At 40.1% G+C, this 13175-nt stretch overlaps 3 protein-coding genes across 7 annotated transcripts; 1 reads left to right on the top strand and 2 right to left on the bottom strand.

Annotated features, from left to right (window-relative positions):
* Positions 1-415: 415 nt before the first annotated feature.
* Positions 416-1602, bottom strand: LOC146685619 (interferon alpha-inducible protein 27-like protein 2A). Its single transcript, XM_085442697.1, has 4 exons — positions 1530-1602; positions 1365-1394; positions 1075-1236; positions 416-901 (listed from the first exon to the last, which is right to left on the bottom strand). Exons 1-4 carry the CDS (start codon positions 1537-1539, stop codon positions 819-821), a joined length of 285 nt encoding a protein of 94 aa, XP_085298823.1. The 5' UTR covers positions 1540-1602; the 3' UTR covers positions 416-818.
* Positions 1603-2389: 787 nt separating this feature from the next.
* LOC146685618 (interferon alpha-inducible protein 27-like protein 1) lies at positions 2390-3672 on the top strand. Of its 2 annotated transcripts, XM_085442696.1 has the most exons (4): positions 2390-2557; positions 2666-2684; positions 2954-3120; positions 3323-3672. In XM_085442696.1, the coding sequence occupies exons 1-4, from the start codon at positions 2539-2541 to the stop codon at positions 3424-3426; spliced, it is 309 nt and encodes a 102-aa protein (XP_085298822.1). In that variant the 5' UTR covers positions 2390-2538; the 3' UTR covers positions 3427-3672. The 2 variants fall into 2 exon arrangements, with proteins under 2 accessions (XP_085298822.1, XP_085298821.1); XM_085442695.1 differs by lacking the exon at positions 2390-2557 and having other exon boundaries at positions 2569-2684.
* Positions 3673-4469: 797 nt separating this feature from the next.
* Positions 4470-11515, bottom strand: LOC146685617 (interferon alpha-inducible protein 27, mitochondrial-like). Of its 4 annotated transcripts, none has more exons than XM_085442693.1 (5): positions 11407-11515; positions 11258-11287; positions 10338-10391; positions 6051-6212; positions 4470-4883 (listed from the first exon to the last, which is right to left on the bottom strand). In XM_085442693.1, the coding sequence occupies exons 1-5, from the start codon at positions 11414-11416 to the stop codon at positions 4783-4785; spliced, it is 357 nt and encodes a 118-aa protein (XP_085298819.1). In that variant the 5' UTR covers positions 11417-11515; the 3' UTR covers positions 4470-4782. The 4 variants fall into 4 exon arrangements, with proteins under 4 accessions (XP_085298819.1, XP_085298817.1, XP_085298820.1 ...); XM_085442691.1 differs by lacking the exons at positions 11258-11287; positions 11407-11515 and adding exons at positions 6397-6433; positions 10643-10684; XM_085442694.1 differs by lacking the exon at positions 10338-10391 and having other exon boundaries at positions 11407-11513.
* Positions 11516-13175: the final 1660 nt, after the last annotated feature.

Genomic DNA, 13175 nt, shown 5'->3' with positions numbered 1-13175 from the left:
CTTTTTCTTTTTGCATGTTGTTGCAAGTTAAAATCCTAATGAAACATCTAATTATTAATTTACCTGCTGACTGCAAAGCAGCCGCCACACTTCCAGCTGCCACTCCTCCTCCATTACCAACTGCAGCAGACGACATCATGCCTGCAGCTATTCCTGCTGAGGTGAAACCAGCAGCTCCCAGAAGGGATCAAAACAAGACATGACTCACCGGGGTCCATGTCTTTATCTGCCCTGTGTCTGCTCTGAAATGGGCTGATTTTTATAGCAAGAAAGGTTTCATTTCCTCGGAAACAAAACTTTATGTTCACAGCTGAACAACAGAGGGCGACAGAGAGCAACACAAACTGGAGCGTGGTTTTGACTGGAATGTTCTTTCTGGCACAAAACTGCTCAGATGTCATTAATGAGAGACATGTTTCAGATGTGTTTGACAGATTAAATGTCAGCAATTTATTTCCAACAGTTTATATAGCAGAAATCATTTTGGGCAGACCATCAACGTTTTTAACATGTCTGAGATGATAAGATATCACTTTGTTATCAGTGCATAATTATGCTGTGGAAAAGTAAAAAATAATTTGTATCATGTGTGAACACAACTTTAAAATGCTTTTCATTATTAGGGCTTTATTCTAAGTTGCACAATTTGACCGTGTTCATGTGTTTCGTAATAAAACACCACAGCATTACCAGCACTCACATTTCAGCCAAGCTTTACTGAAGCATGGCGCTGATACTATTGGCAACTGTTTCCAACAACAGTAATTATATTATCTGTTATTATTATTTTTCTTTCTGATTATCATAATTTCCTGGTCTCAGATGAGAGCAGCCAAAAATCCCACAGCCCCTCCAACAGAGCCCACGGCTGCGGTGGCGGCCCCAGACAGACCTGCCATACCTGCAGAGAGAAAACAGGCTTCAGAACACCAGACAGCTGATCGAGCAGTTAGATGAAGTAACTGAGCTGCAGAGAAGAGAGGGAGGCTTTATCCTCACTGCAACACAGCGACATGTTATTGTTTATAAGGTCTGTCCGGTATATCATACTAAGGGTTTTTTTGTTTTTTTTACCTGCTGACTGTAAAACAGCCACTGCACTTCCTGCTGCCACTCCTCCTCCATTGGCCACAGCAGCTGCAGACATCATGCTTGCAGCGTAGGAGCCTGCAGCTATTCCAGCTGAAGTGAAACCTACAGCCCCCAGGACAATAGGAGCAGACACCACTGCTCCACCTGACAACAGGAAGAAAAACCTGGTTACTGATCATCAGGATGCTTCGAAATGAATACGTGTATGATATGTGCAACTTCTACCAGCCTGAGTGATAATAAAAAAAAAAAACAACAAACAGCTGTATTACCTGCTCCAGCTGCGATTGCTATAGCTGTCACTGGAACACAAAAAAAGAAAGCAAAAAACATCTTACCTCAGCTCAGCTGTAAATATTTTGACATTTTCTGTGATGCTACTATCATAAGCCTATATGATGTAGTTATAGATAATATAAAAAGGCAGCTGTACTCACATAGACCCATTATTCCACTAAAGGATGAGGAGCCTAAGACTGGATTGTGCCTTATAAACAAGTGGGAGGGTCAGCTGTTATTCCTAGGAAACGAAACTCTTAGAGTGGGCGTCACTGGGTCTGTGAAGTAAACAACGCTTCCTCGGTCATTTTGGAACAAGTGATTCTGAGGTTGGATCTCAGAGGATTTGACATATTTATTTTTATTTTACTTTTGTTATGCTTTTCATATACAGTGAAGTATTTCAGGGAATTTGCAACAGAGGAAGTTGCTTAGTCACCCTGCCTAAAATTAAAAAAACAAAAACAAGTCGTTATGCAGAGCTTGTATGGACTTCACTTGGGTCATTGCAAATGTATTTCTGTGCTATTATGTATGGTAAGAAAAAATAAATACAAATAAAATGACAGTAATTATACCCAAAATTACCACATTGCAGTATTGTATTTTTACAACACTGCACGGGGTGGCTGTAGCTCTGGTGGCAGAGTAGGTCAGCCACTAATCAGAAGGTCGGTGGTTCGATCCCAGGCTGCCTCCCAAAATGTCCTTGGGCCAAATATCCTTGGGCAAGATACTAACCCCATGTTTGCCTACTGGTGGTGGTCAGAGGATCCGGTGGCGCCAGTGTCCGGCAACCTCGCCTCTGTCAGTGCGCCCCAGGGAAGCTGTGGCTACAATGTAGCTTGCCATTGCCAATGGGTGAATGACTGTAAAGTGCTTTGGGGTCCCTTAGGGACTGAGTAAAGCTATACAAATTTACCTAGGAGGTAAGCATCACATGACATTATTAACCACAGGATTCATTCATTTCATGTTTTTATGTCTCTTTGACCTTAACTTGACCAACACTGGTTAGTATCATTTACTGAGAAATGAAAGTGAAACTTCTATCAATAATTATAAAAAGGCAGGGGGGGATGCACTGGACAAAATATACCACTGCACTGTGGATATCTGGGCATAACTACGGATACACTCTCTGTATCATCTGAATGTGGACATATCATGGACTGGGATGAAATATGTAAATCCTTCATATTTTACTGTTTATGTTATTAATTATTTTTCATGCAGTGTAATTTAATTAATTTCTTACTCCATGCGCGATTTTGTTCACTCTTTGTCTTTCAAGGGAGTCGTTATAGTCGGAGGTAAGCTGTCAGATGACGTGATTCACCGCTTTCACGCAACCCACAATGCAATGCAAGTCTTATAAACATAAACTTTATTTACAGTTGAACAACTAAAACATTTTACTATTTCAAGAAATAACATTAGCTCATTTTAAATTTCATGGCAGGACCACATCACTGTCTTCTGTTTTTATTTACATTTCACAATAAACTTTTTGTAACTAAGGTTGGTTCTTGTTACTTCTTATTTGAAAATCTTTCCAATATATATATAAAATAATATTCAGGAGGTGCTGGCACTGTGGCTCTGGCTCCAGCCATTCTGGCTGCACTGGGTTCACTCCAGCTGGAATAGCAGCAGGCTCCATTGCTGCCAAACTGATGTCATATTTTGCAGTTGCTAATGGAGGAGGAGTTGCAGCAGGAGGTCTCATAGCAACCCTGCAATCCTGGGGTAAACCAGATATTTTGATTTAATTAGTAAATTATTTAAACAATATTATTTAGATGTTGCAAAGAAAATTGCTTACATATTTAAATATATAAAACAGATATAATGCAAATCATATACTGTACAGAGAAGCATCAAAAAGAATAGCATAAAAGCTTTACACATGAATAACAAACAGTTGATGGCATCTATAATCTCACTGTAGGTATGGGAGGTCTGACGGGAGCTGGCATTGGAGGTGTTGCTGGTGCTGGAGGAACAGTGGGTTGGCTGCTCTCAACCATTTGTAACCAGACTGGAACACGTTAAGATTTACACTATGAACAAATACCAGATGTTCAGTCATGTGACAGATCTCAAATGAAGCATCATTTTAGAAACGTCAGACACTCAGCTTAAAGCAAAATTTGAAAATTAAGTTAAATATATGGTGGATTAAGATTACTGCTATTTTGAATGCATCATTTTTAGGTATCATTGTAGAGCATGAAGCTGTTTGATCTGAACCCAAGACTGATACGAAGAAATTTTCTGAATTTAATGTGAAAATAAAAATCCATGCAAAATAAAAGCATAGTTGTTTTTATTTTAAACATCATAATGTAATGCAGAAATATCAACCACTCCATAAAAGTCCAGAAAATGTGCCAAAATTCTGACTGGGTTGTAGGGGATCAAATACCAGCTTCACCCAGTGCTATGCAAAAATGCAAAATACAAAACAGGGAAAGCAAAGAAAGTAGAATGAGTTATAGAGCCCACGAATGCCTCAGTTTCCAGAAAGTTTACAATAATCTCCACAGAAAGACTCCTCATAATACATGCACTGAGCTCATCTGCAGGTAAGATTATGGAAACGGGTGCAAGGCTTTAAGAAATCAAAACACGAGCACCTGAAAGCTAAAAAATAAATAAATCAGACTCACCTTAGTGAAGACAAAGGCATTAACACCATTCTGAAATTTAGAACTACAATTTCCTACAATAAAGTAATCAATTGATATGAAAATTTTAGTGTAGAACATTAAAAAAACCCATCTGCACATCCTTAAAAAAAAAGGGGGGGGGGGGGGGAGATTGTGTGAGGTTTATTGTGTGAGGATTAAATCTTTAAATAATCTTTTGTACCATTACAAATTTTAAAAACACTGGAGCCAGCAGACACTTTGAAATGCATTTTAATTAAGTTAATTTCAGTTACTCTTATTTAGATCTTTCAACAAAGTAAAATATTGCTTAGAGAAGGAAGGAAAGGGTTTAGTGAGTTTCCATTCCTACACCTGAAATAATCAGTGGCAAAGATGTAAGAACGACAAATGTACAGCACATCTTCAAAAATGATAACTCTTCACTCTGGTTTAATATCTTCCTTTATTTTGAACCTTGAATGAATAAACACTAGAACACTCTTTAGTTTAAACACTTCAGTAACGTGGTATGACCAAAAAATTTCGTTAAATCCTGAAATTTTTACAACACTCTGAATTTGTGGAATTACTCTTTGGTGCACAGAAACACTGACTGCAGAAACACTTTCACTCATTCACTGAAACAGTTAAAAAATGTATCACTCATATTTCTGACATCACAACAATGCTCATTAGTAGGAAGAGCAGTGGCAACAAAATATCATTAGAATTTGCCATGTGAGATTATTTACATTTTTTATTTCCGTATGACACCTGCCAGCAATTTCAGTCCTGCTCCTGCAGCAGCTCCAACACCGCCCACAGCTGCAGTGGCAGCCCCCGGCAGCCCAGCTGCACCTTCAAGAGGGAGGAGGGAAAATATTCACAGCTTCAATATGTTGCATCAAGTCAAGCAGCTGAGTTTGCTTCTAACTTTATCAGGAATCAAAACAACTGACTGCCACCTAATAGTGGCATCACTGCCCCCTAGTGGTGTCAGATTTCATAAACTAAAAAATGCCCTATGGCTTATACACCAATACCTCACTCATGTTGTAGGCACTAAAGTCATTTTAAGGGTCTGGTAAATGGCCTGCATTTGTATAGCGCTTTAGTTAGTCCCTATGGACCCCAAAGCGCTTTACACTACATTCAGTCATCCACCCATTCACACACTGGTGATAGCAAGCTACATTGTAGCCACACATAGACACTGGCGCAACCGGGCCCTCTGACCACCAGTAGGCAATTGGTGAAGTGTCTTGCCCAACGACCAAGACTGTTGGAGCCAGGGCTCGAACTGGCAACCTTCTGATTACAAGACAAACTGCCAACTCTTGAGGCACGATCGCCCCACACCACAAGCTTAGTCCTGTAACACAACACAGGACACTAAGGCCGTCCCCATTTAAGTCTGTAAACTTAAATGGGGACGATTCAACTGATTTAAGTTGAATCAGTGTGTACATTTGTAAATGTGTTATCAGTCATTTGTATTGAATTATTCAGTCCCCGAGTATACATATACTGGTCACCACCAACAGGAGCAAGGGTCACCTTTGCTTTGGTTCCTACGGTGGCCCTGAGAGGCCAAACGGACTGCAACTTAAGAAAACACTAGCAATAAGAAAAACGCTACAAAAGCACACAAAACTAATACTGATGACGGATTTTTAGGCTAATAGTTAGGCTAACACACTTACCTCTAATCTTTTCTTTCCTCACAAAACTGAGAGATGCTCCACTTCTTTTAAGTGTCTCCCAGCCCAATTCTTAGTATATTTTTGGTTCCTGCAACTCGTCCGTCGGGTTATTGTCTCCCCAGAAACACTTCCCTTGTGCTTTCGGAAATCTGTTTTTTCCTATTTCCGTTGTGTTTTGTGTGCTTTTGCAGCGTTTTTCTTATTGCTGCTGTTTTCTTAAGTTGAGGTCCGTTTGCCTCTCAGGGCCACTGTAGGTTCCTAATAAAGTGAATGTATACAGCACTATTGATGAAACCACAGTAAAGTCAGACAACAAGCCTACCTGCTGACTGTAAAACAGCCACCAGGCCTCCAGCTACCACTCCGCCTCCATTAGCCACCGCAGCAGCAGACATCATGCTTGCAGCGTAGGAGCCTGCAGCTATTCCAGCTGAGGTGAAACCTACGGCCCCCAGAGCAACAGGAGCCAAGGCCACTGCACCTACTGCACATGGACGAGAACACCAGCATCAGTGTGACTGTTACAAATGATATGCCATGTAAAAAGTTTTTATATAAGCAGAGGCCTGAGGTACGAGGCAGGATTACATCTTATCCTGGGCTCGCTTTAAATGTTAAAGCAAGTTTAGCATATCGAGGGTATCTTTCAGTTATCTGGATTCACTTACCCCAACACTGGCAATCTGGATAAGTGGTCACATGAAGCTGTTATGAAACAAATTAAGTTAATCAAGGGTTCAACCTTCTCGCTCACGTAAAAGGGCTGGTGCTGTTGTCAAGTGTAAGTGTGAGAGGAAAAAGTACTTTACAGTAGTTTAGTATTAAAAGTGCTGTATGAATGTTTGTGCCCTCTAAGCACTTTGGACAGCATGACTGGAAAATACACATTATATGAATAAAGTCTGGCCTATTTGAAGCCAGAAAAGCTGTGTAAGTTTATAGATTCAATATCACAGTTCTGTGTTTGAGGCACTGGAGAATCTGATGATTATAATTAAGGTCAGCAAGTACAAGTTTGTGTCCTGTTTCACAATCATGTATTATTGCTGGAGAACAAAGAAAATGTTGTAAAACATTTGCTTCCAACAGGAAAACGTAAAGTAATAAAGTTGTATCTAAAGATCTACATTTATTAATGACATCAGGGAAAAACGAACACAAAAACATTAGATCCTCCTACTGTCCACACACAGAGGTCTGGGGGACTTTCTATGAACAGTGACCCTATTGTCTGGATGATGTATTGGTCAGTAGGTGGTGATTTCATGCATAATCTTTATATTTCATTTGAGAGCATAAGTTACAATGGCGCACACAGGGTTCAAGTTATGACTAAGGATCAGCAGGTATGAAACAACGCCTGCTGACTAATCGGTTTTCTGAAAATAGCGTCACTATTCGTAGAAGATCCCCCAGACCTCGGTGTGCAGACAGTAGGACGGACTAAAGTTTTTCAAAAGACTCTAAAGTTTTGGTGCTTTCCCTGAGGAGCATCAGTAATAAATCTATATTCTTACACTTCACTTTATTCCTTAACATTTTTCTTTTCCCTGTTGGTGGTAAATTGTTTACATGCTGCCCAGGGGTGTCACTAGGTTTTAAGGACAGGGGGGGCTTAGCCCCCAAGAGATGCACACGACATGAACGAACGTAGTGAATGAGCACAAAATTTCACAAACAGAAAACAAAGACTGAGAAATTGTTTTCCTACTTTTTTGGACAGATTAAACATCCTAGGCCACCAATAGATCTATTGTTTTATTTCAGTCTGCTTTATAATACAGTACAACAAAAAAACAGAGGAAATGTGTTTGCTGCATCAATAACAAGAAAAAAACTGAAAATAAAAAAGTACATTTTTCTGGCTGCAATCACCAGTTACTTGGTGGGTGGAAGCATCAAAGAATGACGTCTGTTTTTAAGAGTGGCAAATCGGTCAATCACTCTGTTGTGACTCAGATGCTGAAGCGTGTCTTTTTCAATAGACATGACTGCAAGACTGTGAAGTCTTTTCTGACCCATTGTTTGACGCAGCCAGGAGTGCAGCTGACGCAGTGCACTAAAGGACCGTTCGCACGAGCAGCTGCTGACAGGCACTGTTAGGGCAACTTGGATGGTTGCCTTCAGAGAGGGAAACATGTCTGAATCAAGGAGGTTGTACACAGACAACATATTTTTGGGTGGACATCCAGCCTCTGTTTTCCGGGTAAGAAAGTTTCTGGCCACCAGAACCTCCTCTTTTTCAGGTCAAGTCTGTAGTGCTTTGCAAGTTCATTCAAGTGTGGTTCACTCAAGAAGTTCTCAGATTTAGGACTGCATGCCTGGACGCCTTTTAGCAGCCCTGCATCTACACTGCAAAATCTTTGATCAAGCTCGCCAACCATCCGATCCACACAAGGGAAAAGTAACTCTCTTTTCAATGTGTCTGAGTTGTTCAATTCAGTGCGTGAACCCACAGTTGCCTCCAGGACAAAATCCTCCATTTTCCTCTGTTTGTGCCTTGTCTTGGCACCTGGTTCAGGGATACTGTGGGTGTTACACAGGGCCTTGGTTTTCTCATACAGCTCTGTAGCAAATGCATCTGAGTGTTTGCCCTTAAGTGTGTCACACACAGCTTGTTTGCAGATAAAAGCTTCTGCCAGGTCTAAAGTCTCTTTCTGCAGGAATTTGTGGAGTCCTTCGGTTACAGACAGAATCGACTGAAACATCAGTAGTGCATAGACTGCTGAGAACTTGTAGAGCTTTGCTCTGAGACCAACAGCTATGGGGGATCCAATTGCAGATAGGCACTCCAAAATGGCAGGCAATGTCTCAAGAACTGCACTGATTGATCGCAACTGACATGCCCAGCGAGTATTTGAAAGTTGCACAAGCTCAGTTTTTGTCAATCCAAGCTTTGCCTGAGTCTCCATGAACTTATGATGATTGACTAGGGAGGTGCTGAAGAAAGAATACACACACTCCAACAAGCTGAAAAGCTCCACAGCCTCTGGGACAGCCTTGCAAGTATTGCACAAAACCAGGTTGAGTTGATGAGCATAACAATGCACATAGATAGCCTCAGGATGGAGCCTTCTAAAATGTGCTTGTACACCTCCAGTGGAGCCACTCATAACGGCTGCACCATCATATGTTTGTGCTACACACTTAAGCTCTGCAAGACCATAGTTTTGGATCTGCTGCTGAATCTCATTTGCAATGGACTGGGCATCAAATGATTTTATCTCTGCAAGTGCAAGGAAACGCTCCTTCACTGCCCCCTCTGACACGTACCTGACACAAACAGCTAACTGCTCTGCCTTTTTATCCCTTGCCTCATCCACCATGATGGAATAGACTTTAGACTTTGTCATTTCAGATACAATGACACTAGTAACTTCCTGGGCACAACAGTCAATCATGTCATTCTGGGATGTTGGTGAGATATACTGTGCATTTGATGGGGGATTATGTTTTTGAAGAAAAGCATCAAACTCCTTCAAAAGCTCCATGCACGCAAGAAAATTCCCTCTGTTTGGGCTGTCTTCACCTTCATCATGACCACGAAAAGGGAGTCCCTGTCTCCCTAACATAGAGGTGACTGCAACAATTCGTCTGAGATACTCTCTTCTTTCGACTATCTCACTCACATTTGCAGTTGCTATCATCTGTGCAACGTTTCCCTGTTTGTTAGTTCCCTGGTAGCTTTTCCATGTAACAACACTGTCCTTATGTGTTTGTGCCATCTCATGCTTGCCAAAGATGACTAAAGCTTTCTTCCAGTTCTTGCAACCGTTACTGACCAAACTATCATGTTTGATGTTTTTGCCAAACACTCTACATGGGAAGCAGAAAGCTGCATTCTGGTTGACTGAATATTCTAACCAGTTGTGCTTTTCAAACCAGCTGTGGTTAAATGCTCGCTTCTGTGTACCAAAAGTATCATGTGGATAGCTCTTCAGCTTCACCTGTCTGGGCCCTGTGTATTTGTCACCTAAATCAAACCCTGTAGTAGAATGAGTTGCTGCAGCTGCTTCATCATTTTCCCTCTCTTGGCCTGTTTGCTCTCCTCTCTCTGTAATAACTTGATCTTCCTCTGCCTCTCGATCTATTTGCTGCAGCTCCTCTGTCTCTCCTTGCTCTCTCTGACTTGAACTTGCCTGTTGACCTTTTTCTCCCTCAGCCACTCCTTCTGCCTCACCCTTCAAGATACATTAAAACATACTGAATTGTAATGTAAATTGCTAATATCATGACTTCTGCTCCCGCTCCACAGTAATTTGTTGCTCCCAAATATTTTGAAGTTACAAACATTATATTTTGAGCACGCATGTGACTAAAATGGTTGCAATTTAAAGCCCTGAAAAATATTACTAAATTACTTGAATTGAAGTAATATTAAAATAGAACCCTCAAAAATATGTGAGTCAGGCTAATTTGACTTATATACATATCTCTCTCTTTGCTCTCTCCACTTTCTAACCTTGACTCTCCTAAATAAAAGCTCAAGTTAAACAGGTCTTATATGTTGTACCGTGACTGAAATGTTTCATATTTCATATCCATATTGAGTCCCATAAAATTCTAATCAGACTGTCTGCATCACAAATGACTCCATCCTTTGACTCACCTCTCCAGCAGACGTCTCTCCCCTCTGCCTCTCTGTGCTCCTCTGCCCTGACTCCTACAGGTTAATGGGGATGGAGTGATTATTATTATTTCCACTGATGATAACCATACCTGAATGAGCTCAGCTGGATTTTTCAGAGTTAAAACGAGTGACAGAAATTAACATTATGCTAACAATTTAACTTAGTGCGCTAGCCAGGTTTTTATTTACAAAATGGGGAGCACCTGGTTCATTATTCACATGGGATTCTCTGCTGTTACCTGGAGCTAACTAATTGTTACTACCAGCCAGTGATGAAAACTTACTTTCTTGAAAAACTTGCGTATATCCATGATTTCTTGCCGTTTGCCACATGCACGCTAGTGTTTCTGCAGGTGTATACGAGCGGAGTGTAAAGTAGCAGTGAAAACGAGGACTGGATTTTCAGTCATGTGGATGTCCCCTGTGAACAACTGGAAGGGATTGGATAACGAAGCACTGACGCTACCTTAACAATGTAAAGCGAAAGGGACCAACCGAGTTATGATCATATTTGTGTGAATAGCGACAGGTTTATATTATTATTTCTTTAAACTCATATTCCTGCATCTTTATATTGAATTTGTCTGCAAGTTCTGTAAAAAAAAAATCGAATAAATTAAAAAAAAAAAACAAAAAAAACCCCCCACCAAATTATTTAGGGGGGCTTAAGAATATTTTAGGGAGGCTTCAGCACCCCTAAAATAGGCCTAACGACGCCACTGATGCTGCCAAAAACAATCCCTGTCAAGCGTCAGCCCCAATCAAGGGTTAGCTTATCAAGCCGACAGCCAGCTTCGTGTGACCGCTTCTCCTGACTGCAGGGTAGTGGATCAACATAACAGAGAGATACCGTGGGTAGGTTGAACCCCGGTGACCATACAGACAGTCCAAAGCCTTACCTGCTCCCCCTACAACAGCAACGATCGTCCCTGAAACACAACATCAAAGCTCACATCAGCACTAACATTAGCTATCATCATGGCACCGTCACACCATTAAACACATGAGTATAGTTATTTTAAAGTAATACGTGTATTAAAATACTCACCAAAACCCATGTTTACGGAGTTCCGCTTTCTATGTTTGCGTATCGTATAGTGACAGTCTCAACTGACTCTGCCACGGAGACACTTCCGGTGTTGTGCCAAAAAGTGATTGTCTGCCAAAAACTGATTTCCGGTATTTGCCAAAAACTGATTGCTCGTATTTAAACTGCTATAAGTAACTTGATGGCCTATAATATGTGAAACATATGTCAAATGCATCCCTCATGGAGGACACAAAGTCATATTGAGCCACAAACAACATTCGTGTAACAAGGTAGAAGCCGCAATCAGTTTTTGGCAGCGACTTTTATAGAACCTTTATTTATGCAGTTAAAAAAAATCTCATTAACATTAAAAATGTCTTTTGTAAGAGTAAGACAGCAGAAATGGCAGCAAATATTACAATAGTTCAGTAAAAATATTGTAAGTGGGGGAAAAGGACCGGATTGGTTATAATGTGAGTACAATAACACAGAGTTATAAAGATACTTGAAAAAACAGATAATCTTTTAATTCTATATATAACCCCTTTGTAAACGCTGTTCACCGAAGTCTATTTACCAACATACGTAAAGATATTACACATAAAAAAATACACGGAAACATTGGAAATCACTTTTTGGCAGGCAATCACTTTTTGGCACAACACCGGTATTTCTATGGTAACATGAAAAAACAAACTAAACTTTTCCATTTATGTATATTGCATGGTTGTTCAGATGTTTTGCAATTCAGATTTGTTTTTAAATCACATATAAAAGATAAATTATTTAAAGCTTTTCCCAGTGATTTTTGACATTTAAACAAAGCACAACAGATAATGGAAAATAAATATCATAGTCATTTCATTATAGTCATAATCTCATTTGAGAGCAGTGTTAATCAGAAACCTTACCTGAGTCAGGTGCTGTGATAAAGTGATAAAGCAGTTTTTTGTTTTTTTGGTACATGTGTTCGTCATTGGAAAATACTGAATAGAGCTGTGCTTTTGTTTCTAGTTTTATCAGCATTATTAGAATAATCTTATTGAGGAAGAATAAACCTTCCTGTCGAAAGCTAACACTAGCTTTGTGTGTACCTCTTCTTTGCCAAATGCCAGTAAATATCTATTCAGATAAATTTTAATTATCTTAAGAGTGGGAAATGTTGTTTGTTGGAGAATTTGCAGAAGATGGGTAAATAAAATGCTTTGTGAAGAGAGTCTCATGGTATTATGTCAGGCCAAGCAAGGCAAACAATGTTTGTCCAGTTAAATGTAAAAAAACAGACATCAGTTAAAGTATACCAAAGTAAAGCAATCACTCTTGTTTCAGCGCAAACAGCATTCTGTCATAAAGCTGTACTCATGACTGTCTGCGTCCATCCTTTACATCACTGCCATCCTATGGCCACAGTTGGCTATTGTCTCTGAAAGTAGACTTGACACTGCTTGATTATAGAGCTACTGAAATCAATATATGGTAGGTGTCCTAATCAACATCTGTGCCCAGTTAATCATGGCTGGATCTTGTCAAGCTAAGAGGACAGCAGCTTGTAGCTGATTGTTTGTGCATAAATCCATGTTGTGGAAATCCCTGAGATCAGTTACAAGTTGTGTATTGCGTGGAAACAAAGCTAGCATTAGCAAGTAAACAAGTACCCTTATTTATCATCATAATTAGTTTTATCTTCGTAAAGACCTGGACCAACACGTGTGATATATGAACCTTTTTTTTTTTTTACTTATTTAGCACATTAGTAATAAAAGCTGTGATGATGGAGAGGGGAACCC

The sequence above is a fragment of the Copadichromis virginalis genome, linkage group LG19 (assembly GCF_057382275.1).
Source record: "Copadichromis virginalis isolate Kocher_CV1m ecotype Utaka linkage group LG19, C_Virginalis_male_GT1.1, whole genome shotgun sequence".
Lineage (NCBI taxonomy): Eukaryota > Metazoa > Chordata > Actinopteri > Cichliformes > Cichlidae > Copadichromis > Copadichromis virginalis.
This window is presented reverse-complemented; position numbering and strand designations above follow the sequence as displayed.

What these genes read in the sequence shown, in the direction of transcription:
- LOC146685619 (XM_085442697.1), bottom strand. An exon ending in AGCAATCGCAGCTGGAGCAG is followed by an intron (nt 1,237 to 1,364) that starts GTAATACAGCTG and finishes TCCTGTTGTCAG; the next exon opens with GTGGAGCAGTGGTGTCTGCT. An exon ending in GGCTGTTTTACAGTCAGCAG is followed by an intron (nt 902 to 1,074) that starts GTAAAAAAAACA and finishes TTCTCTCTGCAG; the next exon opens with GTATGGCAGGTCTGTCTGGG.
- LOC146685618 (XM_085442695.1), top strand. Translation starts at nt 2,602, where the DNA reads ATGCAGTGTAATTTAATTAATTTCTTACTCCATGCGCGATTTTGTTCA. An exon ending in GGGAGTCGTTATAGTCGGAG is followed by an intron (nt 2,685 to 2,953) that starts GTAAGCTGTCAG and finishes AATAATATTCAG; the next exon opens with GAGGTGCTGGCACTGTGGCT. An exon ending in AGCAACCCTGCAATCCTGGG is followed by an intron (nt 3,121 to 3,322) that starts GTAAACCAGATA and finishes ATCTCACTGTAG; the next exon opens with GTATGGGAGGTCTGACGGGA.
- LOC146685617 (XM_085442691.1), bottom strand. Translation starts at nt 10,669, where the DNA reads ATGGATATACGCAAGTTTTTCAAGAAA. An exon ending in GAGAGACGTCTGCTGGAGAG is followed by an intron (nt 6,434 to 10,337) that starts GTGAGTCAAAGG and finishes GTTTCATAACAG; the next exon opens with CTTCATGTGACCACTTATCC. An exon ending in TCCAGATTGCCAGTGTTGGG is followed by an intron (nt 6,213 to 6,396) that starts GTAAGTGAATCC and finishes GTCCATGTGCAG; the next exon opens with TAGGTGCAGTGGCCTTGGCT.